Source organism: Cygnus olor, chromosome 3, assembly GCF_009769625.2.
Source record: "Cygnus olor isolate bCygOlo1 chromosome 3, bCygOlo1.pri.v2, whole genome shotgun sequence".
NCBI classification, from domain to species: Eukaryota; Metazoa; Chordata; class Aves; order Anseriformes; family Anatidae; genus Cygnus; species Cygnus olor.
In genome coordinates this window covers 1,189,085-1,216,913 of record NC_049171.1, presented here as the reverse complement: position 1 = coordinate 1,216,913, position 27,829 = coordinate 1,189,085, and the positions used below count along the sequence as shown (strand labels likewise).

The window sequence follows — 27,829 nt, the reverse complement described above, 5'->3', positions numbered from 1 at the left end:
TCGCTCTGCAGAGGGAAGCACTTCCCCAGCAGCTCTTTGGAGCTGGTTTTATCCAGGCATGGCTTTCGTGGGAGCACACTAAGTATACAAAAGTCTGCTCTGAATATTTTTATTGTATTAGCAAAATATCAAAAGAGATATAAACCTTGTGGGTAAAATCGGGCTTCATGTGGTGTGTAGGCACACTGGATGACGGAGTGAAACACACGCACATATCTCCACATGCACGAAGGGTCTCAGAGGCATAGCAGCCTGTGAAACCTCAAGAACCCTGTCACAGACACAGGCACCGTGGTCCTGCTTCTGCCAGGAGAGCATCACTTCCATGGTCCGGGGTGCCACCACCACAAGGAGTCACAGCTGGAGCCCCCTCGGGTGTGGAACATGGCATGGCATGCAGGGGAAGGGGCACTGGGCATTGCCCGGGACTCTTACTTAAGCAGTACCATAAAATGCATACAAAATATCTCAGAAATGCTTTTATAAGAGGAAAAAATTCACCAGAGGTGATTTCCCATGAAGCCACAGAGTAAAGAGAACAAGCCACCAACATGAATAATAAAACCACACCGTCAGAGACAATTCCCACAGCTCTCTAAGCGACTTTGGCTGATTGCAGGGCCTTGTGAATGTTGATGATGGTGGAAAATTCACTCCGTAAGTCTGCAAAACAGAGGAGCCTGTTAGAGCCAGCTGGACATCTGCCGCTTGGTCATGGGAAGCCTGCCCCTGCCTCTCCTGCTGTGGGGAATGGGGGAGATTCCCCCATGCAGCTCCTGGGAATCCAGTGTACTCAGGTGGTATTTATTTATCCCCATCACCAAACACGTGCCCATACCCACGTTATTCGGTGGTTATGGACTTGGGGATTGAAGCACAGCAAGAGAAAGGCAACTCGCATGCGAGCTGCTGTGGGGCAAAGCCACAGCTGGGAAGTCCTGAGGCTTTGGTTGGGATGTGGGCACCCTGCTGGCCTGCAGCGACTTCCTCTGATGCCCAAGGGAACACAAGGGAAGTTCCTCATGGCTGGGACTGCAGCCCTGGGCACCCTCATCTCCCTGTCACCCATCCCATTGTACCTCCAAAAGGGGGGGGTGTGAGACCTGCACAAATAGCCCCAAACCCGTGCTTGCGGCCGTACCTGGCAGCTTGCCGTCCAGTTGGTCCCACGGGCAAAAGACAAAGCTGAGAACGCTGGAAAAGTCCTCCTCCAGCTTCTTGGTGATCTGCTCCTGCAACCATCAGACAGCCAAGTACATGAGCAGGGGACAGGGCTGAAGCCCCTTGTCCCTCCCTGTGCATGTGGTGACCCTTGGACAGGGAAAGCACGGGGGCAGCCACCAGCCACCTTCATCCAGCCTATTCATTGCTGCTGGTGCTGGTGCACAAGAAGGAGAACACAGCTGGCAGCATGAGCCAACAGCTCAGAAATGGAGCATGGCTGTTCAGATAGGGCTCGATATTTTTATAGGGGTTAAATATTTCCATACAGCTTTTCGGAGCAGAGCCTCTGCAGTAAAACAAAACGCACTGCCCTGAGTGCACTCAAAGGGTGAAGCACATAAGTGGGATGTGGGACAGGACTCTGCAGCTGAAGAGTGCAGGATGCGACCTGGGCCATCACCAAGGCAGAGAGCCACGAGCGCCTGCCAGGGCTGATGGGCTCCGGGGGGCAGAGGTGACACCTTTGAGCTCCTCTAAGCCCCTTAACCCAAATTGTGGTTATTGTGGGGAGAGGAGCGATGTGGTTACCGGTTACGGATAACTGCTAGACCAGTTACAAGTCTGCAGGCAGACCCTCCAGTACAGGGCTCAGACCCACATCAGTGCCTTGAGATAAACTTGGTCCCTAGTGGTGATCTGCAATGGATAAATGACGTCAAACACGCCTCTGCGTGCTTCTGGAGGCTGGTCCGCTGCTGCAAAAGCAATGCCAGCAGTGGCCTACAGCGTACGTGAGAACCTGCTGAAGCCAACATCTCACAAGGAAATGCCTTCACGTTATCACATGTGTTCAAAAGATCCTTTTTGGAACATTGTCCCCTACCCACAAAGCACTGGCAATGACTGTAGGGAGGTCCCCAAGGAACAAGGTGCCCAACCTACCTGCATGTCCTGGAGGTGCCCTCTCATGCTCTCCTCAGCTCTTTCAAACATTCCTCTCTCCACCTCTCTCATCACTCCATTGCTAAGGATGGTTTGCATCCTCTGGTAGGCTTGTGATCCTCTTACCATGGCAGCCTCTGTGGCAAAGAGGTGACCGTCACATTGGGATCCAGGCCGAGGACACACGCGGGGACAAGGGGCAGTACTTTGCTTTGGGAAAGGGACAAAGTCACCGCCAGAGTCTTCTACAGAGGGAGGCCAAGCTGCCTCTGCTTGTGCTGGGGAAGAAGCCCCTCCTGCTCCTCAGGATGCAAAAGCACCCGTACAAATCAGCCCCGAGCTGCAGGAGATGCTGCTGCCAGACCCCTGCTCTTCGGGGCAAGAAACGTTCACGCACAATTTCCATCTCCTGGCTCTCACAGAAAGGAGGACGCTGCCAACAACAGGACCAATTTGCATCACCGGCTTTTTGACTCCTGGCCCAAGCCCGTTTTCCTGCACATTTTGCAGGCACTAATTAAACAGGGATGTTCCCCAGCGCCGCAACAGGAGCTCATTATTTTTCCTCTCAGTATTTTTTCCCCATGCCCCACGAATGTTTCCAGAGGTCGGAGAAAGAGCGGCTGGCTGTGAGGAGAGCTCTGCACTGCTCTGTTGGGGTGGCTCATCCCCAGGACACCTTCCTGCTTTGGCCCAGCAGTGCATTTTCACAACTAGCTAACCCAGTAATTAAGGTGTCTTCCTAAAACCAATGTGAGCAACTTCTGGATTTGGGGTTTTGAACTGTTTCACTTTCTGACTGTGCCACCTACTGATAGGAAAGGAAGGAAAAAACAGATTCAGCAGCTTATTGCTTTAGCATCCTTCACTCTCCTTCCTTCAAAGGCAGGCAAATAAGAATGAATGACTGCTAGAAAATATCCATGATTTGCAAAAACAAAAATTAAGTAGAAAATAGAGTAAATCAGGGAAGGAATTTTCTGTATTTGAGCATGATCTACTTTAGACTTCAGAAACCTCTGTGAGTTGATGACCACCTAACAGATAATCCTTTTGCCCCATAGATTTCTTCGCAGTCTTTCTACAGGTAGGTTGTAAGCCTGGGCCCTTCTTCTGAGCCCTTATTGGAGTTATTCTGTGAAAATCAAAACCTCCAGGGACAAAGATGAAAAAAATGAGGTGGCTGGTCTTACCTTCATAGCAGAGCAGCAGGTCATTTTGAATGGACACTGCAAGGGACTGGTAGATTTCTGCTTTCCTCTGCAGGATGAATTTTTCAGCCTCACCGACGATGAAGTCCGTCTGCAGGAGTAAGTTCAAATGTTTGCCCACGGGTGCTTCAGTCATAACAAACAAGCTAAGCTAACAATTTAATAATAAAAATCTCAGAATGATGATCTAAATATGAGTGTGTCGTTCAACAGATGACCAGGACAGTTGGTGCCAGTGGGCATCACCTTTCTGCTGTGCTCTGAATTAACACAGCAGATGGCTGACTGGGACTTTTTATGCTAGCTCTCAAGAAAGCCTTCAGCCTCCTTAAGATCACGCTCACCAGAGACCACGTGGAACTGCTCATATGTCTCTTTCTCACCTCTCCAGGAGCTTGAGACAGAGCTAATCACCTCCCCAGGTCCCATAAAGGCCATGCTTTCCCCCTTTCCTTCTCCCATTCCTCATTCTTGCTCACAAAGCCCCCTTCAAGGTGAGCGTACCTCCTGCTTAAGGAAATTGAGTTGGTTGTTGTCAGCCACCAGTTTCATCCCAGCTTCCTGCAGTTTCTGCTGCACGGCGTTTTTGAAAGTGTCAAGGCAGATTTTCAGCGTGGAACGGGTGCTCATCTGGATCCTGTGGGGCAGTAAATTCATCAGGAAGGACAAAGACAAAGATGTATCCTCCCCACCCAGCACGGCAGGACGTCTGTCGAAGCCACAGACCCATAGGGAGGGACAAAGCAAACACAGCAGCGCAGTTTCCATGCTCCCAGGAGCAGGAAACTGCCTTTGCCTTTAGCTAGTCCAAACTGAGGGTGTGGTTATTTTTTCTTTGCAAAGGAGCAAATGCTGCATGCAATGGGTTTTCCCTTCCTAGACCTGATGATATAAATGCTACCCTCATCCACCTCGGCTGGAGGAAGCTCTCCTGGTCCTGCAGAAGCAGTCTGAGCTGCTCTCCTCCAGGACACAGTGCTCGGGGTGATGTTCAGGTCCCATTTCAAGGTATCTTAAGTCAGCAGGAGCATGAGACAGGCCAAGGTTGTGGGGTGCCATGGCACGTCCCTGCTCCTCAAGTCCACTGAACACGGGGGCAATCAGCAGCCACAGGAGGCACAATGTTGTCACATTAAGCAAGCAACTGAGTAAAAACTTGTCTTTCTTTCAGCTCTGTTTGCTGTTTTTTCACCTTCTGATGGCTCTGTTTTCTGACCCTGTTTGGTCTTTCCTTTTCTTGTCTGGTCTGCAAGCACCCAACTGTGCTTCACACCTCGGCTACCTGCTGCTACGGGTGTGAGAGCATGCTGTGGTGCGAGGGTTTGCTGCCCGAGCTGCTGGGCAGGGCAGGAGGAACTGCTGAACATGATGCATAGAGGGGGTAGAAGCTGCTGGAGCTCAGAGAGCACATGAAGTTACACGTGTGGCTGAGGGGGATGGACAAACTCCTCTGGGGACCAAAAGGGAGCCTGAGGGACCCATTATGGAGCAAGTCCTGCAAGGTGGCTACGGCCAGGTACCCATATCTGTGACACCATATGAGGATAAGGCATCATAGGAGAAGATATCAGAAATATTAAGTTTGGATACGCATGTAGCAAAACTGGGATCTCTGGGGAAAAATGTAATTAGGGGTGAGTAATTTTTTGGGGGAGGCAACTGGGGCAGAGAAAGGGATCGAGAGAGATGGAGAGGAACAAGCAACGAAAAATGGGGAGAAAGGGAGAAAAAAATGATGCTGATCAGGGGTAAGCAAGGAGCAGCTTGGTGCACTTGTCCCGACACTACAGCCTGCCCTGCCTTCCTATTAAAGTGCCTCCCAGCTGCTCGCTGGGCAGCCACATTGTCCTCCTGTCCTTTTGTAAATACAGGTAATTTGGCAGCAAACACCAGGCTGGACTGGCTGGATCTGGCTGCTCACAATAAATCCACTTTTCTACAAAACAAGGGGAAGCAGAGAGTGGAGCCACGCGCCAGGGCTGCAGCTAGTGCCTGGGAAGGGACGGATCCAGCAGCAGTGTCTGAAGGGTGCCGTGCTTTGGGACAGCATGGCCAGATGGGTTGGGATCAGACAAGGGAACGTCCTGGTAGCAAACTGCCTGGGAGGGCTGAAAAGGTTCTAGTTCTAGGTGAGAAAAGGACAACAAAAAGCAGAAAGCGACAGCCTTTTTCTGTAATCCTGAGGAAAAATAATAATAATAAAAAAAACAGGGTTAAACTTTTGTCGCAGAGCATCGGGATTAGACATTTGGAGAGGTTTTGCAGTGCAAGGCTTTGGGAGCAGGCTTCCTGGGGAGGTTAAAAGGTCCCAAAAGTGGAGGCAGGTAGGAAGCAGAGAGAAAAAAAAACAGCAGAAAGGAGCTGCTCAGCCCTCCCGCTGCACCCCCAGAGCCCTGCCTGCACCTCACCTGAACACCTCCCCGAAACTCAGGTCGATCTTCCTGTAGATGGGCTGCGCCAGGGCGTCGTTGATGTCTATCCTGAAGAAGGTCCGGGAGGCGTACACCCCCTTCTTCAGGCACACGGCCTTCAGGGTGCGGTGGTAGCCCTGGTGCCCGTGGCTGCGCTGCGGGACGGGAAGCGCAGGCCGTGAGGCACAGCCAGCTCCGAGCCGCGCGCCCAGCTGATGAAACTTGCAGGGGAAGGGAGGGAAGGACGGGATTTCCACCTGAATTTTGGAGGCTGGGGCTGCGTTGGACCAAAGGTACCTCGAGGTTTTCGCAGCCTGCTGCTCGGCAGCCGGCCTGGCGGTGGAAGCAGGCCCCAGCTCGGCATGCTGCCCCAGCAGGCTCCCCTGGGGCCACATCCACCAAGCTAAGGTGTCTGAAGCCATGCCTCTTGACAGATCTCGCCCAAACATCTGCCCTCATCTTTCACCAAAAGCAGGACAACTATCCAGCCGGCCTTCCACCCCCTGGGAGTGAAGGCTGCATGCAGGCAGGAGCTGTGGAAGGAGCAGGATAGGGGTTTCCAGCACCCCTCTTATGTCTGGTTAGACCCACGCCATCTTCCCCACCGACCCCAAGGAGGCTCACCAGCCCAGCAGCGACTGCTGAGCCCTCCTTTCCAGGCAGCTCCTTCCTACCAATGTGGGTCAGAGGAGGGAATTCAGGTGGTTTTGCTTGGCTGGGAGGCAGCTGGCTGAGTCCCCACCCCAGAGACTTTTGCAATGTTTTATCTCATGTCTAAATTGGGCTTTCATCAGGAAGGGCATTTCCACGACTTCCAGGTCACTGCCCGAGCTGCCAAGCTGCAGACTTGGGCTTCCCCTTTCCGGAGGCCAACCTTTGGCTACGCCACCCCAGAGCAATGCTGCAACAGGGCTCGTGTCCCTGCTCCTTGCACCCCCAAGGACCAGCATCCAAAGTGCATCGAAGCGGTGCTTCTGTTCTTCTTTTCTTCCCAAACCAAATAGTTCTGGGATTGCAAAAACACTGCTTTACACCCACCTTGAGGAGATTGGAGATAGTTTTCTTATATGACTTCTTTGCTTCCTCTACTCCTTCTCTGAGTGGCTGTTCGATTGGTATGAAGCATTTCTTGATGTCATTCTTCAAGTCAGCGATCTTCTGCGTAATGAAATCCGTCAAGTAATTTTTTTTCGCAAGCTGAGACTGAAATCAATGGACAACAGACAGGGGAAAAAAAAATCACTGAAAGCCTTGTGCTGGAAGCAACAGGGCCATAAATAACCCCACCAGCTTCCCCACCAGCCCCAACCACTGCCACCAGTGCCGCCTAGTTCCCTGGCTGCTTTCCCCAGCGCAGGGTCACCACTCAGGCAGACCTGCCCCAGAACTGTCCCCTCTGCCCTGGGGACAGGAGGACAGCCCGGGGCTCTCCTTGCTGGGTAGGCTGCAGGAGATGCGCTCAAACGGAGCAACTGCGGCTATTTCAGGCTGCGGTGCCTCGATGCATTTGTCAGCCCCCTGTGAGACGTTTTGCCTGCAGGTTGCATATGTGCCGTGCTGGAAAAGCATGATGTAAATTGCCTGCTCAAAGGAATAGAGCCTGTTGGGAGGCCTTGCTGCCTGCCCAACAAAGAATAAACAGCAATGATCCCGAAAGCTGCTCTGGACAAACCTGAGCATGTTTGTTGGATGGGAGAGTCCAGATTAGTGAGAAAATGACCAGAGCCTCTGTCGTGTAGTTCAGCAGCTTGTTCCTCTTCTGCTCGGTGTAAAACCTGCGGATGTGCTCCCTCAGCTTCGGGACCTCTGCAAGGGGTGAAAGGCCGGGTTAGCAGGGGGGCAGACATCCTGCAGGACACTCAGGACACCAGCACCAGGCTGGTGGTGGCCTCCTAGGAGGCTCCCAGGAGACCCTGACAGCCTGGGAGGGCTCTCAGGGCTCATTTCTGCAGCACCAGTTGCCTGGTCTGGGTCAGCGCTGGTCCGTCTGGGCACGGGGTGGGGATGTAGGGGCACACACAGGGCCTCCAGGACTTGGGTTGGTCCCACAGAGCCATACAGGCACCTTGGGGACAGGAGGGAGCAAGAGAAAAAAAGCACAGCAAAGTATTTCTGCAGATGAGCAAAGGAGCAGATAAATGCACAGGCAGCATGGCTCAAGCTGTGGGGCTCGGCCTGGCTCCAGCAGTGGATCATAGTCCTGAGGGACTCAGAGAACGCTCATGTCGGGCTCAAAAGGTAAGGGAACAATGACAGGCCCGGCTGAGTGCACGAGAGGGGCACGCTTTCAAAGGAGGAGGAAATGGGAAAGGAAGCATCCATGCCAAACCAGAAGGGTTTTAGCAAAAGTAACGCCAAAGACACCTCACGTGGCTTTAACGCAACTCCACGTTAAGTGCCAAGCTGCAATGCAAGGTGTTTGGAGCAGTAAAATCTCCAGAGCCAGACCTAAGAACACTATAGATCGACATGGCACGTACTGAATGATTCAGAAACTGACCAAAAATCTCAATATTCTGCCTGCCATGAAAGGGGTGCATGGGATGAGGTGGTGCCAGGCTGGGATGAGGGGATCCTCTCCTGACTCTGAACTATTTGATATCAATAATTTGAAGGGGGGGAGGAAGATGAAGGGAAATGCCCAAGGACCTCTCCAAACCCAGGACCTCTCCAAACCCATGCACGCTCCCTGCATGCATAAAAGCCGACTGTCACCTGTTTCTTCCTTGCTGAGCGTCTTCCCCTGCCAGTACTCCCGGGCACTGACCGTGTACACGAGGTCAGGCTTGCACACGACCTCAGAGTCACTTGGAAGCTTTTTCTGAAACACACATACACTGAGTTTGTTTCTGCAGCATAATTTGATCTGGGCTCCTTCTTCTTCATGAAGCAAATGCCGAATCAGGGGGCGTCCCCATCACCAAAGTCCTGCATTTCTTGCATATGCAGTGGAGAATTAAACTGGAGATGATTAGGAAGACTAATTGGGCCCAAACACAGAGCAAAGGAAGGGTTTGTAGTAAGCAGAAGTTGCTAGGTGGTGACCAGACTTCAAGGACAACGTCTATTAATAACCCACGACAGGAATATTGTAATACAGACATGCATCAGACTTTAAAAGAAACAGATTCATGACACAGGCGCATGCTGTCCAGGCTCGCCAAGCAACTTTACCATAAGGGTTTTCTTCATCATTTGGCTCTTCTCTTGCTTCACAGTTTCGTTCCTTTCTAGGATGGCATCATGCTTATTTATCTACATTGGGGGAAAGAATAGGAATTATTACTGACATTTTCTGACAATGCTAAATAGATCCCTAATTTTTTAAGGCCAAAGGGACTGTCCAGGACAGTTTCTCCCTAATACAAGACAAAGAACTGCACAGAGTTTCTGGTTTCTGCATCAAGTCCATCAGTTCTGCTCAAGTGACACTGAATCACACGGGCACTTCTCCCATTTTCTTAAATGACCCGAAAGGGATGAAGAAGCTTAAGGCTATACTCACATGGTCTCTCTTTGTTTCCCTGAAAAGATAAAAAGAAGGCAGAAATTACACATTGGAATGATTTTAGCAGGATGCAGCTCCTGTAAGGAGAAGGGAAGGAGGACCACGCAGCGCCACGGCCAGCATCGCCCACCCAGCACCCCTGCATGGAGAGTGGGCTCCGGCAGCCCCTGGACCTCAGCTTGTTCCATTACTTTCTGTACTCCTCTGGATCCAGCTCGTCAGACTTTGTGACCACCAAGGAAATGTCCCTGCACATCCCGCTCTGGAAAGCCTTCATGCCTTCGTTCAGCAGCATCTGATGGGTTTTCCCTCCCAGAATACGTTCAAAGGAGTTGACCACCCAAATGATAGAGCATTTGTTGATGTTCTGCAAGGGGTAGGAGGGGAAGAAGGGTCATAAAAAAGGATACGAAACATCAGCAGAGAGTAAATACAAGAGATGCTGAGCACCTTTAATTCTCATTAACTCTGGCTGAAGAGCTGGGATGTGCAATCTTTGTGCTTCCAGCCAGAGACCCCATCCTCCCATCATGAATTCCTACAACCCAGGACTGCAGCTGATGGGGGCTCAGTCTGGACACCAGTGCTTGCCCTAGTAGGGTGTCTGGTGACAGCACGGTACCAGGAGGGAAGGAAGATAAAGATGGGATCAGCACCTGCAGAGCCTCTTCTTGTAGCATGCTACCAGAAGAGAAACACTGTTGGCCTTTGGTGCCATCTCCAAGCAGGGAACCGCACCATTTCTGAACTGGAAAATGCATTAGCTCAGGTGTGCAACACTGAAATGCTGCTCTGGAAGGCTTCCCTGCTCCCCACAGCCCCAGGTCTCTCCATCACTGCTACAAAGGGGACGGGACCAGTCCTGGGCAGAGGGCAATACCTGTTCCCTCCCGCCCCATGCCACAGCTTGCTGGTCACCTCTTTCCACATCTCGTCCCTTTTGGTGTTGAAATCGCCTGTCCCTGGGATATCCACGAAGATGATGCCTTCTGGAATCATTTGTGAATTTGGGACAGTCACTTCCACGTTTTTGATCAGGGGCCAGAGCCGCATTATGTCTTCTTCTTTGCTTGTTGCTGCTTTTGGACTGCTCTGATTCCGGATATACGGACCCATTTTGTCCGAAAGGTCTTTAGCCTGGGACACAGCAAGGGGAAGAAGCAGTATCCCTCCTTAGCAAAGAACCTCAGAGACACCAGGAAACAGGACGATTTGCTGTGGCTGGTGGTGACACCCAAAGCCCCGTGCCCGAGGTGTGGGCACCAGGACACGAAGAGGGGTCCCAAGGTCACCACGAGTGGAACAACCCAAGAAGACCACGCTCTCCTCAACACGGTAAATCCAACAAACAAAAATGGGGAAGAGCTGTCACCTTCCACCATGGGTGGGCAGCAGGAGGCCCCAGGAGACCCCTCCGTGATTCTGGGATTCTGTGAAATACAGGGGCTACTCACTGTTGTTTCCTTCAGGAGGATACACCTTGACAGGGGAATAGAGACGACGGGTTTCATCCTGCACAGCTCTTCGTAACTCTTAGTCTCAGCTTCTTTCCCGTAGATAGCAGAGATCTTCAAAGCAGCCTCGCTTCTCTCGTGGTCGTCCTCGCTGTCTTCGTCCAGGTCCATAAGCTCCACCAGACCCTTCAGCTCATCCTTCCACTCCTGTTGGGATCAGATGCACAGAAGAGTTCGTGGCTGGGGTGCCTGGAAGGGAGGGGAGGGCCGGGGCCTGACAAGACCACCAGGGGACAACCAGCACACGGTGACAGCGGCGGGACAAGGCAGCAAGGAATAAATTCTATTGCTTCCTCCCGCCTTGCACACCCAGCTCAGGGGGAACCGGGTCTGGTGCCCATCACTTCTCTGGGGACACTTTGGCCATCGGGGTCACATCCCCTCCTGACCACGTTCTTCCAGAAGGCTGCACTCCCCTCTGGAGAAGCCTGCTAGGTCTCCTTTCCTTTCCCCCCAAAATGGCAAAAAATAGATATTATCCGTGCCTCGTCCGTGAGGAGGTGAATTTTGGCCTCGTGCTGTTTGCCGCGGCTTGTGTTGATCTGTACCACGCAGGATGTGCAGGCTTCGCTCCCAGACACCGGCAAGAAGAAATTTTTGTCTATGATGGCATTCAGCAACGTGCTTTTCCCTGCCCCGGTGCTGCCGAAGAGACCGATGTGAATGGGATCCAGCAAGATGTCTGGCTTCAAGCCCATGAGGCGGTTCCTGAGGGCAGGGAGAGGGAAAAAAAGGACAATTTAAATAACTCCCACAGGCCTGTGCCTTTCAAAAGGGCAAAATGAATACTTTGTCCTACGGGCTTTGAACCGGGATTTGTGAGATCCAGAATAAGTCAGGTTCAGGGACAGGTCCCCAGCAGCAGGCTGGACATTGCATCAGCTCCAGCCTCACTGCGGCACCGTCTGGGTTTGCACCTTCTGAAGGGCTTTTGATGATGGGATTTATTTTTTTTTGATGGGATTTTATGATTTCAGCCCATCAGCAACGGGGCTCACCGCCCCTGGGGAGGATTTCCAGTGAGCTCTGCAAAGCCAGAACAGCCTGCACCCATGGCCTGCACACACACAAAATGTCCCTTTTGGACCAGGGAGGAGAGTGCCACTGAACCTGGACACCCCAGGACACCCCCACGGCTGTAGGGTCCTCCTGGGCTGCCCAGGAGCACGACACCGTCTGCATTCACCAGCTGAGGGAATAAACCTTTGAAATGGAGTTATCCCGCAGTCAGCAAGGTTCCCAAATATTCTAAAATGTCTGAAATATCTGCTTCACCAGATATTTCCGCTGGCTTCAGAGTCCTTCTGTGTGCCAACAGCTCTGGGCCGCCCCTTCCCAGGCAAGAACCAGGAGATGCCCCCTGGGGAACAAACGCCAGGCAACTCACTTGAGGTACTGGATCCCATTCCTTGTCTCGGGCAGCCTGTGTTCAGGGAGGAGTTGCAACAGCTTCCTGGAGGACTCCTCCAGAGCGGCCTTTAGTTCGTTTTGCAGCTTTTTACCTGCAGGGAGGGTCAGAGGTCAGAGCGGCCCCGGCAGAGCTCCCTAGGGAGACATGCTGAGCCCCGTGCCGCTTCCATATTCACAGGACTTCAGAGCCTCTTGCTCCTGCGAGAAACAAAGTTGTGTTTTTGCAATAGAAGGTGTTTTTGCAGTGGAAAATTCCACTAACCTTGCATATTCAAAAGGGATTGTGCGGCACAGCAGTGGGGAGTATGTTAAGCAGTTAAGGGGAAGGTCCCCCTGTCCCAAAATAAGGAGGATAGCTAAGAAAAACAGCATGAGCAGTACGAAATCAGGAAAAGCAAAAAATCACGGGCCCTCTAGTCACAAGAGAAGAAGGAAAAAAAAAGAGGAAAAGGAGAAATTAACAGCTGGTCAAATAAAATTGTACACGTATGGTATAGAAGGGCATCGAGTAGGTTGTGAACCTGCAGTACTCAGCCAGCGAGGAAACGGGAGAAATCAGGTGTCGGGTAATAGGGAATATAAGGTTATGACAAACTTTTACTGCGCGCTTCTGCTTGCAGGAAGCCTGCCATTAATCGCGAATAAAATAGCTTCACAGAAGATCCCATCTGAGAAAATTATTGAGATTTTTCTCACACTCTCCGTCCTCAGGATTCTGGTCTCTCTTGTACTTTTTCTTTTTCCTGGGAATCTCCTCCAGTGAGTCATCGCTGCCACCTTGTCAGAGGGAAGGGGATTTCTGGTTACTGCGCCTGCCTTCTCACCCTCTCCGGGGGCGTTGTAAGCTGGGGATCATTCCTGACAGCACTGGGAGAGCCTCCCTTTAACACCCTCATCTATCAGCCGCTCCTGTTAAATGAACAGCTCATGAGCTGAGGGGGAGCAGGGCTCCCCTCACCGAGCCTGAGTCACCGGCCTCCCAGTTTGCACAGGAAGCTGCATGAGATAGACAAAACCTCCCTTTTTTGCCCCACCTTGCATTGAATCCCCCTTTTTACATCACCCACAGAAGATGCCATCACAACCCGCACCATAAATTCTCCTTGAGGGGGAATTAAAACCACAAAAGGCTTGAATCAGATTTTTGGACAATACAAAAAAAAAAAAAAAAAGAGTGGGGTGGAACTAGAATCAGAGAATCCTGGAATGGTTTGGGTTGGAAGGGACCTCAAAGCCCATCTAATTCCGACCCCTGCTATGGGCACGACCCCTGCCCCCAGCCCAGGCTGCCCCCAGCCCCATCCAGCCTGGCCTTGGGCACTGCCAGGGATGGGGCACCCCCAGCTCCTCGGGGCAGCCTGCGCCAGGGAGGGATTTCTTCCTGATATCTAACCTAAACCTGTGCTCTTTTAGCTTAAAGCTGCCCCCCCCCCCCCTTGTCCTGTCCCTACCCCCCGACAAACTATCCCTCCCCAGCTCTCCCGCAGCCCCCCCATGCCACTGGGAGGTCCCATCTCGGAGGAGATGCTGAGCAAGTATCCAGGCCCCTTCTCCATCAGGTGCACCTCGGAGGGTGCAGCACTTCAGCACCCAGGACTCCCTCCCGGTGCTGTTCGTGGTGACACCGAGCTCACCGTGTGCTGTGGGTCCTTCTTCTGCCATTGGGATGGAGAAATGCCGAGCTGGGGTGAGCTCGGGCAGGCAGCAGGGTGCTGTCGTGGGACGGATGCACGCAGGTGGTGGCCCCAGGAAGAGGGACAGAAGCACTGCAAGAACCTCCTGAGGGAGAGAGGGGAGCACAGTCACCGTCTGCATTGCCTTGGCTTGAGACGACACCGCCGCTGCCTCCCGCGGGTTCAGAGCAGGGCTTTGGGAGGTTTTTAGGTTTCTGGCTTCTTCACAGGACACCACGGCTTAGCCTTAAGGCATCCTCGGGAGCAGGCTCAGCCCCATGCTCTGGGTGGGCACACGATGAACGTGAGGGTGGCAGGAGACAGAAACTTGCCAGGGACACCGAGGTTGATAAGACAGACAGCCTTGAGAGCAGATGTAGAAGTTATTTTGAGCAGATGCCACCCGGCACCCCGTGTCCGTACGTACCTGCCCCACGTGTGCTGCTGGCCACGGCAGTCCTGGAGAAAACAAGCAACTATCGCTGCAAACCTGGGCTGCAAGAAAAAAATAGTTTCTAGGATTATCCTTGCTCTTTTATACCATGTATCTTTTTTTTTTTTTTTTGGTAATTTTTATTAGCATTTTTTTTCACCTGAAAACACATCATGTAGAACAGCTGTATACTACAAGGAAATGATCGTGCAGAGTAAATCATCAAACAATTTGCATAGAAAACAGAAAGCAGCACCCACCTTTTATGCCTCTGAACAAGAGACACCTACACAGCACAGTCTTGGACGAACGTGTGAATGCTGAGGTTATGATTTTGTTGATTTGCTTTTCCAAGAACGCAGAGGTTTTTAGGTTGAGTCAGATTAGAGTTACTACAAGAAAACCAAGTCCAACAATTTATAACAGAGGTGCTGAGAGACTGAAATATTTTTCCTGGAAAGAAACCTTTCCCCAGATTTCTGTCAGTAGGTATAAGGTGATATTAATTAATCAGGTTATTAGCAGAGAATACATTATTTAGACATCAAAAGAAGTCTATCACAAAAGCAGATTAAATATATATAAGATTATAAAATCTTCGTTTCAGAGTCGAAGGCTTACCCGAAACACCCCTCCAGCAGCAGAAACGAAACTCAGGTTTCGAAACCCAGGGCAGCTCCAAACTCCTCCTGCAGGGCAGGGGCCAGCCCTGTCACTTGAGTCATTTAAGTCCTCAGCTGCTTCCTCCTCACACTCTCGCCGTCTATAAATGCCGGCCGCTCTGCCGAGGGCTTTGTTCAGGTCTCGGCCACCCGTCGGGGAGCCGCACCGCGCTCCTCGGGACGTGGGGCTGGCACCCACCCGTCTCTGGGGCTGGTGAAACTCCAGCAATTGCGAAGCCTCAGGGGAAAGCACCAGAACCGGGTGCAGGAGCCACCGTGCCTTTTCTCCCCAAGAAAGGGACATGCGTCCATGTCCCTCTCCCCTGGTGCTCGTGGGGACCAGCAGTGACACCCGTGTGCCCCTGCAGCAGCTCAGCCGCTGCCTCGCTGGTGCACTGCCTGCTCGAGAACCAGAATAAACACAAAATTCACAGTTCTGTGCCCAGTTCTTGGCCACAACGCCTGCCCAGGGTCAAGGGAAGCGGAAACAAGCAGGACCCAGAGGCCAAGGACCACCCTGTGCCAGCCGATGGCGCCGAAAGTCAAAGCTCATCTGCCCAGAAATGCGCTGTCATCGCCCAGCAAGAGCAACACCAGAGATGTCACGAGACATCACTGGTGTCCCTTGTCCCCTGCCTTGCACCCCGGCTGGCACCAGCCCAGGCCGTGCAGTGGGCTCCAGTCCCCGTGCCCAGCCCTGACCCGGGACACTGAGCCCCTTCTCTGGTCCCCGGGGCTGGGCACCTCCACTGCACGCGCGTCGGGGCTGCAAGCACACGCGCAGTCCGGCTCTGCTGGGAGAAAGGTCTTTATTGAGATGTTGGCTTGGACGGGAGACATTTGGGGCTGGGCACATCCTGGGGGGACAGGGAGTGACCACGAGGAGTGGCTTCCAGGCACCGCAGAGCCCTGCCAGCTCGCAGATCAGAGCCAGCCCCCATCACAGGGCAGAGACCGGAGCTGGGGGTGCAGCCACCAAGGACCGTGAGCTTTGGGGGTGTCCTGAGAGCCAGGGCTGATGGCTGGCTTCTCCTCCGTCCCCTGCACCACCCCATCCATCCCCGTGCTGTCAGTAGAACACCTTTTCCAGGTAGGTGTTCAGGAACATCCCCGTGGGGTCCAGCTTCTCCCGGACAGAGCAGAATTTGGGGAAGGCCGGGTACATCTTCTCAAAGTCCTTCCTGGTGCAGCTGTGGGCCTGAAGGAGAGAAAGAAGCAGGGGGGCTGCCCATGGCTGGGGTACACACTGCCAGGAAGCCCCCCTGGGTAAACCCCACAGGCAGAGGGCTGCACCGCAGCTCCTCGAGGCAGCCATCTCCCTCTGGGGCTCTCCTCTGAGCCTCTCCCAGGCGCAAAGCCCCCACCAAAAGAAGGGAGAAGGACCCCCCGAACTGCGAGGCCACCTGTACCTTTGCCCAGTGGGGTCTCCCGCCGTACTTCTTCATGATGCCCTCGTAGGTCAGCCAGTAGTTGAGCCGGGGCACGTTCTTTCCATAGGGCCTGAGGGACAGGTAGGGGGATAACATCAGGAGCCATGGAGGGGGTTGCACACCCTCCCCAAAAAACTCTCACCCAGGGCAGAACGGCAACGCCAGGGACCCATTGCTGGCTTTTTGACCAGCACCAAGAGATGGAAACCCTCTTGGAACCATCACGGCAGTGCCCAAGGCCAGGCTGGATGGGGCTGGGGGCAGCCTGGGCTGGGGGCAGGGGTCGTGCCCATGTCAGGGGGTGGCACTGAGGGGGCTCTGAGGGCCCTGCCAGCCCAAACCGCTCCGGGATTCTGCGATTCCATGCCACCAGCACGGTGGTGGCTGAGCTGTGTGCTGCTGCCGGCAGGTCCCCGGGCACGGCTCCTGGTGCTCCCCAGCACAACCCGAGCAGCAGCAGGAGAGGAGAGGAGAAGGAGGGAGCTGCAACTCACCTGTACATGATGATGTTCATGTAGCAGCTGTCCCGCTGGAAGCAGGGACTCAGCCAGATCCCGTCCCCCCGAGCGAAGCGCACCTCCACGGGGTAGTGCGCCACCATCTTCGGGTTGTTCTCCAAGGCGGCCTTCAGCTCCAGCAGGGCTTCCTTCGTCTTCTCACTGCCCAGGAGCAGCACAGTTAATGTCAGATCCCTTTGAGTTCGAACCCCCCCCCCAGCTCCATCCCTGGCCCCACGCTAAGCCAGGGCACGTCCCAGCACCTCCCTCCCATCGCTTTGCGCCCTGGGATGTGGTGTGTGTGGAGCTGGTGCCCCGGGACAGGGATGTCAAAGGTCCCCATGCTATGTTTGCAGGTGGCAATGGTGCCTGCTAGCCAGCACCCTTTCCCCGTGGCCTTGCTCCTGCTCCACGCAGCGTGGGCTGGGGCAGAGCACGGGCAGGGGACGGCTGGTTTGGTTTGGGGTGGCCTGCGGAGCCGTTTACATGGGGATGGCCCAGTCCTGCACGTGCTGCTTGAAGCGACACTCGTAGTTGAAGATCTTGTAGCTGACGGCAACGTTCTCCACCCGGGAGCTGAAGAGGAGCCAGAAGAAGAAGCGGTTGATCCAGCACACCAAGCTGGGCACGAAGGTGCTGCAGGGGGAGAGCGGAAGGTGAGAACCCGGCGCCGGGGCATTGCCACGGGCAGGGCGGCAGCTGTGGTGCCCCAAGCCTCGTCCCAGGGATGCTGGGCAAGGGGGTGCCCTCTGAACGGGGCTGGAGCCCACCCTGGGACTCAGGGCTTGCATCCAACGCCGTCCCCTAAAAGCTCCTTCTCTGCTGCAAACCCTCAGCACGCTGCTCTTGCTACGTGCACACGAGAGGGCAGCGCAGCCCCAGGCATCAGCCCCAGCACAGCCCCGCTGCTCCGGCACAGGAGCCCGCTCGGAGGGGAGCAGGCAGCCTTCTTCATCCTCTTCTTCCCGGGGATGGATGGACGGGGTGCTGCGGGGCACAGCCCTCCCCTGCCACCATCCCGAGGACACCCAGCAGCACAGGTCTTCGTGCAGAGGTGCGGGGAACAGAGCAGGATGAGGCCAGCCCTGGACAAAACCCACCCGAACCCGCTCGTCCCGGGTGCTGCCCGGATTGCGCTCCTACCTGATCCAGAGCAGAAACTCCAGCAGATAGTAGCCAACGGCATAATCCCAAAACCAGCTGGCGGAGGAAGAGGGGGGCTGCAAAGCCAAGCAGAGGAAGATGATGGTCATTAGGGACTGGCAGGGACTGCATCCTTCTCCACCCCACTGGGGAGCACGGGTTTGGAGAAGGGCACCCCAGGACCCCCCAGATCTCTCTCCCGTGATGAAATAGGGCCACATCCAGTCCCAGAAAGAGAGCAGGCTTTGGGAGGGAGGTGCTGAGGGCTTGCAGAGCCCCAGCTGTGGCCGTGCTGAGGGATGCAGCTTTGGGCATGGCCCCTTCTCCCTTCCTGCCCGGGCCCAGCAGCACCTGCCTTGTTGGTGGGGTCCTGGTAGATGACGCTGACGTTCTCGCTGTGCGGGAACCACAGGAATCGGAAGTATTGGGATCTCTTCAGGTGGTCCTCGAGGTGATCGAGCACCTGCAGCAACCAGAGGAAACGGGGCCTGCAGCTCTGGGATGGAGCCGGGATGCACACACAGCCGGGATGTGCGGCACGGCCCCATCCCAGAGATGTCCCCTGCTCCGAATGCAGAGTCACCAAATTATTCATAAAGACACAGAAAGGAGCTTTAGGAAAGGCAGCTCTTTAAAGACACCGTGGGCGAGCTGCCTGCTGGCAGCCGAGGACAGCAAAGCACAGGGAGGCGCAGAGGTGACAGCCGGGACAATGCCGGTGACGGGTTTGGGGGCGGCTGCAGCCCCAGGACAAACTCAGCCTTGTCCCAGGGACACGGAAAAGGAAATCTGCAAGGACATCTGTGCCTGACCCAGCCGCGCCTGCAGAAATGGGAAGACACACCAGCCCTCGTCCCTGCTCTGTGCAAGGCTGGCGAGGACACGTGCTCGCCCCGGGCATGGTGCTCTCGGCCGGGGCTCCATCACTTTTCAAGCAGCCTCGCCATCCCCAGCTCCTCCAGCAGAGATCTTCCATCGCTTCCAGCTTTGCAGAAAGGCACAAAGACAACCCAGAGGCTTTGCCTCCAGGAATTTGCTTGACACAGGGGAAGCGTGCAGGGTGCAGTGACCCACGGACATAACCCCGGGGAGGTCACGGCTGCTCGCTTCCAGATTTGTGTTAACGAGCTATTAATCAGCAGGCTGGGCTGTTTTAGCACCCAGCATTTCGCTGTGACCCCCACCATAAGGTTACGGCCATCGTGCACTCGCATGGTGCCGATGCTTCAGTGGCTGTTACCTCAGGGCGGGTGGGACAGCACACAGCCGTTCCTGCAATTAGTGTTAATTAACAACCGAACGCTGCTGCCATCAACCACACATCTGCACTGCTTGCAGAGCCATGAGCTCTCTCCAAGAAGGTCCCAACGCAGCCCGTTTTCTGGCTGGAGAAGTCCTTATTTTCAGCTCCTTGCCTCCCCAAGGAAACAGAGGATTGTGCAAGCAGAGACAGAAGCCATGACCACGCATTTTCACCCCTTTGGTTTAGGAACAAGTGCACTGAGGAGCTAAAACAAGTGGTGGAAAGAAGGGTGCAGCGGGCAGCAGCGCTCTGCAGCTTTCCCAAGGTGATCCTGCAGCGCCCGCTCGTCTTCCCGAGCGAAAAAAAAGCAAACTGCCAGCAGGGCGACCTTTAAAATGTGCGCCTTTGATCCCTCTGATAGAGCCAGATCGGTCTGAAGAAAATAAGCCGTCGGCTTTGTAGGCTAATTGCAGCAGAGCCGAGGGCAGCGAGCTGGCCGGGAGTCCTTGGGGACGCTGTCGGCCGCCTGGGTTGGAGGCAGAGGTTGGCAGCGGAAATCTTTTCGCTGTTACGTGGCCAACACACGCAACGGAGATGGCCCTGGAGCACGAAGAGACCCGGGGGATTTGCTGAGCTTCGCTTCCCTCCCGGAACAAACCCCTCTGATGTGTAAAGGCCGGGTCAAAACACGCTGCTTGCCTTGTGCTGGCTCGCCGAGCCGCGGGTCGGGCGCAGTGCGGGCTCGATTGCCCCAGCTGGGCCCTGGGGAATGGGCAAACATGGGGCAAGTGGGCTGGGAGCAGGGACAGATGTGGGCAGGGTGCTGCGGAGGATGAAGCACACAAAGTCGCTGGCATCCATCCCTTGGGTCCATCATAGCGATGCAGGAGAGCCAGGGAGCACGGGGAGCTCGTGGTTTGGGGGAGGAGGTGGGTGTTGAGCCTCCCCCGCTGCCCGTGCCCCCCTGGGAGATCCACTTCCACACACCGAAGGCAACCCCAGCCCGCGAGGGACTGGATCAGGCCCTGCACTGCGAGAGCATGCACAGAGGTTTGGGCACCGGGCGGCCGTGGGGGACCTGGGCTCAAGGGATGCGTCCCAGCACCCTGGGACCCCACGCGGAGGGTTTGGGTGCGAAGCGGTAGGCTCAGAGCCAGACTTCTTCACCCAGCAGGCAGCCAGGCTGTGCAGGTCTCTGCAAAAGTCTGCAGGGGCTCAGAGGCAGAGCAGGAGCCTCCCTGCAAGCCCAGGGACACACCGCAGGGCTCGGGTGGCCTCAGGTGTGCCACGAACCCGCCTTGTCCGTGCCTCGCTCCCGGTCACCATTGGCAGCCAGAGCAGCTGAGCGTATTCCAGGGATGAAGACGATCACGAGGCCAGAAAAGAAGGCATGCAGATCTTACATAACTGCAAATCCAAGCCCGGCTCCTCTGACACATATATTATTTGCAACGTCTTAGATAACTCGGGCTTAAATATTTCAGGCAACCTGCTCCCTTGCCATTATTCTCTTCCGCTTCGCTGGGCCGCTCGACATGAAAGCCGGAGATCTGGAAGCAAGCGAGGAGCAGCGACAACAGAGGATTGATAATGGCATTAATATTTATAGAGCGCATTCCTGTTTCGTCCTCCTGATAGCCCCGAGGGACAGGGAAAGACACGCCGGCCCCGCGGGGCCGCGCGGTGCTGAGGGCATGCCCCGAGCAGCCTGGCCCCTGCTCGGCACAAGGCTCCAGCTCCTCGCTAAAAGGCAGATTAGGAGGTGTAAAACCTTCCTCCGGCTGGCACCCCTCCATTGCTCAAGGCGAGATGATCGGCCCTTAGGAGAGGTCCAGGGCAGCGCCAAGCCACCCTGCACATCCCTGGTCCCCGGGGAATGGGGAGGGCACGCTGTGGCTGGACCGGGTGGCCCCAGCGGCACCTTCCAACCTCAGCCACTCGGGGATTCTGTGTGGTTTGGGCCGAGGAGAGGTGCCAGAGCCTGGCTGAGGATGAAGCCACGAGGAGCTGGCAGACCCTGCCACATTTAAGTGCATTTAAAGCAGGGAACTCTCTGCCACGGGACACCGGGGCAGCCGCAAGCGCTTCCCAGATAAGACACCCCCGAGCCACGAAACACAAACTTGTCGCCTCTGCAGCTGGAAACACCTGCGAGGAGCTCGGTGCGGGCTGCCAGGGCACACTGAGAAATGTCTCCGGGGGCTGCTGTGCTCCTCCAGCTTCCCTGCCTGCCTCCCGGGCTAAACAAGGCCCTGCAGTGCTGCAGCAGAGGTGACAGCAGGCAGGCAGAGATGCCAGCACACTTGGGGACGTGCCCGGACCTCCCCGTCCTCCTTCTTGTGGCACCTTACGAGGGCCACCAGGTTGCTTTCGATCAGGGCTTACAAAGCCAACCCTGCAGAAGCGTGCTAAATTCACACTCCTGGTGGTGCTCGAGCCACCCCAGCGGGGCGCTGAATAATTCAGCCCTTAAAAAATTAAGGACGGCACTTCTCAGAGCTTTGCTGGTGCCGCAGCGCTGATCAATCCTGCAACGAATCCTGCTGCTTCGGTCCAAGGACCATCCATTTTCCATGAGCCCAGCTCAACCAAGTTTTGTGCCGTCGTTGGCCAGGGCTGGAAGTGGACCTGTGGGACTCGGATGAGACAACGGCTGGAGATGCTGCTGAGGTTTAAGCGTCAGCAGGGGTGTCAGACCTCGCAGGAGGACAGAGACGACCAGAAGCTGATGCAGATCCAAGCTCCAGGAGCGTTTGCTTTCCATCGCCACTGGTTTCTTCTTCCTGCTGGATGCTGTGCCTCAGTTTCCCCATCCAGCAAGGTAACTCCTTCCAGTGAGTCCCGTGGTGTTAGGAGGCCATCAGATCTCACAAGGGTCTATCTGCAGATGGTCCTGTGCTGTTGGCTTTAGCCTCCAGTGATGCCCTGGTGCAGGTGACCTGGGACAAGCTCGGAGCCAGCGGTGGGGGGCTCAGCACCTGATTGAGGAGCTGGCCCCATCCAATGTCCCAGCACCACGAGGGTGGGAGAGCTCTGAGGAAACGCAGCCAGCAGTTAAAAGGAGTTTATATAACGGCGGAGATGGGGAAAATCAGTTTTGATGTGCTCCCAGGAGAAAGGGTTCCTTGGAATTGCTCTCCAGAAATGCCCGCGGGGCCTTCAAAATGCTCTCTGAAGGACGTGCATCACTCCCACCGTAGCGGGGTCTCAGGGCCGTGCCAGACCCTGATCTATGAAAGACCAGGTCAGGAGGTCACCTCCACTGGGGGGAGGTCCCGGATGGGGCAGCCACCAGTGCCATACACCTCCGTCGAGGTGATTGGGACCTTTGGTAAGACGGAGACAGATGAGGCCAGTAGTTTGCCAACATGGCAAATAGTTTAAAGGGAGCTCTCCACCGCAGGGCTCCATGCAGCTCTGTGGCTGGGTGCTGAGAAGGGATTTGTTCAGCTCGGCCCTTGAAACGTGCCGCCCACTGTGCCCTTTCTTATCCCCAGCGTGGTTCCGCTCAAGTTCAGCTCAAAAAAAAGATTTAAACCCTGGGAGATGGAGAAGCCCATCACAAAAACATGCAGACCTCACACACGAGAAGGGATGGAGGTAAGACCGAGAGCACAAGATGCTCTCGGACTATTTCAGGTGGCCCATCTGTCGCTGGGAGAAGCGAGGCTCCCCGCTCACGGTGCAGCAGGAGGCAGCAGGATGCCTGCGGGACCCGTGGGACACGAGGCACCCCCTTCTCCTCCTTCTTGCTCGGGCTGGCCAGCACGTCACCTCGGCAGCCCGGGGTTTCCAGCCAGGGCAATTTCCTCCAGCTGGAACAGTGAATCTGCGCCAGGCTCGGTCCCACGAGATGTGGGAATGATTCAAAACCACGGGATACATGAAAGATTTAAAACCCAGGAGGGTTATGTGCAGGGGACGGGCTCAGAGCCAGGACCCCTGGGGCTGGTTTCTGCCACCTGTGGGCTGAGTCAGGCCGGGACCACTGATGCTGAGAAGCGAGGATGATGCTGCAGAGACACAGCCTCATTTTCTCCAGGCTGAGCAGTTTCATCCCTGTGCCTTTCCCTGCAGCTCTCCCCTCTTGCCCAGCTCCCCTCTGCCCATTTCTCCTGCCAGGAACTTTGCTCAGCCCCAGGGAGCCATACCTCGGTGAGGGTGGAAGGGAAGGTCACCTCGTGCAGGTGGAACTGGGGCACACACTGGAAGGTGACGGTGAGCACGACGCCCAGGCAGCCGAGGTGCAGGCGGGCGGCCTGGAAGATGTCCGCGTTGACGGACTCGGAGCACTCCAGGACATCCCCCGAGGCTGTCAGCAGCGAGAGCGCTACGACCTGCCGGGAGCAGAGCAGGGACGTCAGCAAGCACTCGACCTGGTGTCCCGTCACCAGCCCCAAATCCCGCATCCACCCCAAACCTCACGGCTGGGGGCTGCGCGGGGAGACCCTGTACCAGAGCCAGGGTGATCTCTGCTGAGCCGGGCCCCACCAGCCCCAATCCTGCCACCTCTGATGTGGTGACATAAAAGGACCCCTCTCTCCCTGGGGATGCCAGGAAAAGCCAGGAGCTGAAGAAGTAAATCTCCCCCACATGCCTTCACCTCTCCACACCCATTCGTGGGGTCACCGTACAGGGTTTGAGCTAGGGGCAGAGCATTTTCATAACTGTCTAGTTATAAACCAACCTGGGCACTACAGAGGCTTGGTTTGGGGGGGCTCCAATATTAGAACTACTTTCCCTTTGGTACAGAGCTATTTTGTTGAATTACAGGAGCATAAGCATAGGGACAGAGGACCCTGGGGCTGGATCACGGTGTTTTAGGGTCCCAGGGAATGAGCTGGGCTGGCCTGTGTGGGCGACACGGGGGCTGTGCTCACAGAAGCCCCCTTAGCGGCAGCACCCCGGGGGCAGGGTCCTTCCTGGGTCAGGCTGACCAGCCCCAGAGCGGGGACAATCCCCGCAGGCACCGGTCGATGTCCCTGCATCGAAACCATCCCGCCAAGTCTCGCCTGGGTGGGGAGGATGCCGTGCTTGATCCCGGTGTTGTGCGTCCCCGTCCCAATCACACCGGCTGCTGCCACCTCGGAAACGGCTCCCATACTGCGGGCAGACAAAGGGGCTGGGTGAGGACCTGAGCCTCCTCCTCTGGGGACAGCAGACATCCCAAAGCAAGGCAGAGAGAAGACTCTCCCACACCTCCTGCTAGGATATTCCAACGTTTGATTGCCATTTGCTGTCAAAAAGTCATTTCCAGTCTGATTTCATCGACCATCAGCCTCCTTTGGCCTACTAGAGCTGCCTGTTGTTGGTCTCCACCCCATTCAAGGCATCCCTAGGAGAGGAGCTCTCATCTTATTCATGGAATCACAGAGTCCTGGAATGGTTTGGGTTGGAAGGGACCTTAAAGCCCACCTGGTTCCAGCCCCTTGCCATGGGCACAACACCCCCACCAGCCCAGGCTGCCCCCAGCCCCATCAAGCCTGGCCTTGTGCCCCCAGGGATGGGGCACCCCCAGCTCCTCGGGGCAGCCTGCAAAAGGAAGGATTTCCTCCTAATGTCTGACCTCAACCTGCCCTCTTTTAGCTTAAAGCCATCACCCTTTTTACAGCTGGGGAGCAGAGTTTTCCTTCATGACATAGAACACACCAGGCAGGCGGGTGCAGGAGAAGTACCGGTGTGGGGATGAAGGCTGCCCTTGTCCTGCTCCGAGGCAGGATCAGCTCCTCCGTCATGTGGGTTTTGACCCGCATTCTGCAGGACCCCAGCAGAAACCAGATCCCAAACCAAAAGGCCCCGTTCTGCTGTAAAAGCTCTCCAAGCACCCCTGATTTGCTAAGTCCCAGCATTTGACCCAGGGCAAGGGCGGACACCTGGGGGACACCCAGGGACAGCCCCGCACGCGTGTCCCACTCACTTGGCCAGGGCCAGCCCGTGCTTGCTCAGCTCGATGTTCAGATCCGAGAGGAAGATCCCACCTTCCACCGTCACCTGCTGCTTCTCCTTGTCCACCTGGAAGGGACGGGCACGGGGACGGGCAGAAGAGGAGCACCCCATGGCACGCTGCTCCTCCCGAGGCGGCTGGTGAGAGGAGAGCCGCGTGCCATGCAGACCGGGCTCCATCCTGAGCTGCTGCCCTTCTCAAACCTTCACCCAGCTCCAAACATCACCCAGCCCAATGGTGCCACTGGTTCCTGCCCTGTTCCCGGTGCCTCACAGGCATCCCCTCTCCCTCGCCACGCTCATTGCAGTCAGCAGACAGCCCCAGCAAAGCGGCTCAGCCCTGCCGTGCCGGCTCCTGCTGCAAGGACAGCTTCTGCTGCCGTGCTGCTCATCCTGCTTCTGGCAGGCAGGGCTGTCGGGGGGAGCCCTGCCGTCATTAATTGTTGCTGTTAATTACCAGTAATGATCCAGAGCTCAGAATCTGCTGCTACAGTCAGGATGTCTGCATCCTTGGCTGCACACACACACGTGCAGGTATGCAGAAACACATGCATGTATATGCACACATGCGTGCACACATACACATATGTGCACACACACAGTGTTTGTAATCAGCTGGCCATGCAGCCCCAGTAAGAGAGCCCAGTAAGCGCCCAGTGCTCCCTGCTCTCCTGAGGTCTGGGTGCAGAGAAGAGCAGGACAGCCCCAGCAGTCCCCGTTCTCCCCAAGGTGCTCAGGACATGATCCAGAGCCCCCCAGCAAGAGCTGTGCCCTTCACAGCATTGTCAAAGGGAGCAATCCCCCTCCCTGCTGCAGGGACATTTCCCACCCGACACAGACATAAACCTGGGGACCATGGACACCCAGACGGGTACCAAAGGCAGCTCTGCAAGCTTGCACCCAGCAAGCCAGGAAAGGCAGAGCTGCCAGAGGGCTCCTCTCCACCAGCAGGCAGGGCCATGATGAGGACAAGGTTCTGAGGTGCTGAGGCTGTGATGAGGACAAGGTGCTGAGGACAAGGTGCTGAAGACCCAACGAACACATCCCGGGAAGACATCTTCGCTTCCTTGCAAATTTATAGCTGCTCCATATGCTTCCCATGCACAAGGAATGCTTTTTCATGGGGGAAATGCCCGTTCCCCATTCCTGTGCCAGCATTTTCAGGGGCTAGTTTAGGAAAACTCCCCTCTCGTCCCCTGCCCCAGGTATGGCAGTGCCAGTGCAATGCCCAGCCCTCAGTGGCCAACCCAACAACATGCCACCACGGCTCAGGACCACCCAGCCAAAAGCAGGTCTCACCTTGAGGATCCTGTTCATCTTCCCCATCTGGATCATGAAGTCGTCGGTGCAGGCGATGTCGGAAGGCGAATGGCCGCCCCCCACCACCTTCACCCTCTTGCCCCGCTGCCGGGCCATCTCCAGGATCTGCGGAGGCCACAGGGAGAAGGGCAGAGGCCCCGACCTCCACTCTCACCTCCGACACCACCATTACGCTCAAAATTCACCCGTTGGGGTTGAAGAATTCGCCCCGCAGAGCCCGGACTTCTCCTAACACGGCCCTCGGGACCACCCCAAAATGGTGATAACCCACTGGAGCACCCTGGGGGGCCGCAGGCTTTCCCTGCCTGGTTTCTCGAGGTGCCTCCCCCTTACCTCCTGGACCTCCTCCACCGAGGTGGGCTGGAAGTAGAGCTCCGGGCAGGAGCCATACGTCTTGGCCCAGTTCTGGAACTTGACTCCTCCTTGGCCGTGAACCTGGGCCAAAACCAAGAGGTGAAGCAGAGGAAAGCAAACCCCCCCAGTGCCCTTCACACAGTCCCCTTCCCCGTCAAAACCCCCCTCCTGGAGCCAGGTTCCCAATGCCTGGCCCTTTGGGGGCTCAGGGGCTCACCCCAAACCCTTGGAGCCCCAGTGGCGACATGAACAGGCCGGCCAGGCCCACTGCAGCCAGCCAGGCCCATGCTGGGGACGTATATATGGACATAAATACATATAGAGCCCTGCTCTCCCTGTTTGCGTGGCCCCTTCTCTTCTGCTCTCTTCCCAGACCCGGTCTCAGCACCGCGGGCACCTCACATGGGCCATGGCCGGGGGCAGCTTCCCCCTGCCCATGGCCGGCCCGGTTGGGGCTTGGGCAAGGAAGGAGCTGACATGGGGCCAGGCACCAAGCCCCAGAGGAGAAAGTGAAGAAATTCTTTACGATGAGGGTGGTGAGGCCCTGGCGCAAGCTGCCCCGAGGAGCTGTGGGTGCCCCAGCCCTGGCAGTGCCCAAGGTTGGGCTGGATGGGGCTGGGGGCAGCCTGGGCTGGGGGCTGGAATTGGGTGATTTTTCAGGTCCCGTCCAACCCAAACCACTCCAGGATTCAGTGATTCTATGCTCCGTGCTGCCCCAGCAGACGTGTCCCACCTCAGCACCCTCACCACCCCCTGCTGCCTCCTTCCTCACGTCCCCTCCTCTCCTACCCCCACCTCATCTCATTTTCCTTCCCCCCCCGTCTCTCCGATGGGTTCAGCTCCTGTGCAAAGACCCCAAATCTGGCCGAACTGCTCCAGGAAGCAGTAAGGGCTCTCCCAGGGGGGGTCCCAGCACCTCTGCCCCTGCCACCCCAATGCCCCCCTCCCAATCTCCCAATCCCCCCCCCCCC

General features: G+C 55.9%; 2 protein-coding genes across 4 annotated transcripts; both read right to left on the bottom strand.

Moving 5' to 3' along the window:
• Window positions 1-93: 93 nt before the first annotated feature.
• Window positions 94-14,957, bottom strand: LOC121067567 (nuclear GTPase SLIP-GC-like). 3 transcript variants are annotated; one of them, XM_040552258.1, is made up of 21 exons: window positions 14,888-14,957; window positions 14,527-14,658; window positions 14,261-14,328; window positions 13,795-13,939; window positions 12,857-12,937; window positions 12,138-12,252; window positions 11,236-11,458; window positions 10,691-10,897; window positions 10,155-10,373; window positions 9,428-9,603; window positions 9,234-9,252; window positions 8,903-8,983; window positions 8,444-8,549; window positions 7,401-7,534; window positions 6,767-6,931; window positions 5,726-5,883; window positions 3,822-3,954; window positions 3,300-3,408; window positions 2,107-2,243; window positions 1,142-1,232; window positions 94-663 (listed from the first exon to the last, which is right to left on the bottom strand). In XM_040552258.1, exons 4-21 carry the CDS (start codon window positions 13,820-13,822, stop codon window positions 596-598), a joined length of 2,250 nt encoding a protein of 749 aa, XP_040408192.1. In that variant the 5' UTR covers window positions 13,823-13,939; window positions 14,261-14,328; window positions 14,527-14,658; window positions 14,888-14,957; the 3' UTR covers window positions 94-595. The 3 variants fall into 3 exon arrangements, with proteins under 3 accessions (XP_040408192.1, XP_040408194.1, XP_040408193.1); XM_040552260.1 differs by lacking the exon at window positions 14,527-14,658 and having other exon boundaries at window positions 14,888-14,947; XM_040552259.1 differs by having other exon boundaries at window positions 14,527-14,927.
• A 771-nt stretch (window positions 14,958-15,728) lies between these two features.
• On the bottom strand, window positions 15,729-27,296 carry LOC121066936 (L-gulonolactone oxidase-like). The gene is made up of 12 exons (XM_040550778.1): window positions 27,261-27,296; window positions 26,838-27,026; window positions 26,484-26,609; window positions 25,159-25,253; window positions 24,254-24,344; window positions 23,393-23,578; window positions 18,354-18,461; window positions 17,999-18,075; window positions 17,342-17,491; window positions 16,853-17,017; window positions 16,338-16,428; window positions 15,729-16,126 (listed from the first exon to the last, which is right to left on the bottom strand). The coding sequence occupies exons 1-12, from the start codon at window positions 27,294-27,296 to the stop codon at window positions 15,998-16,000; spliced, it is 1,443 nt and encodes a 480-aa protein (XP_040406712.1). The 3' UTR covers window positions 15,729-15,997.
• Between the last annotated feature and the right edge of the window lie 533 nt (window positions 27,297-27,829).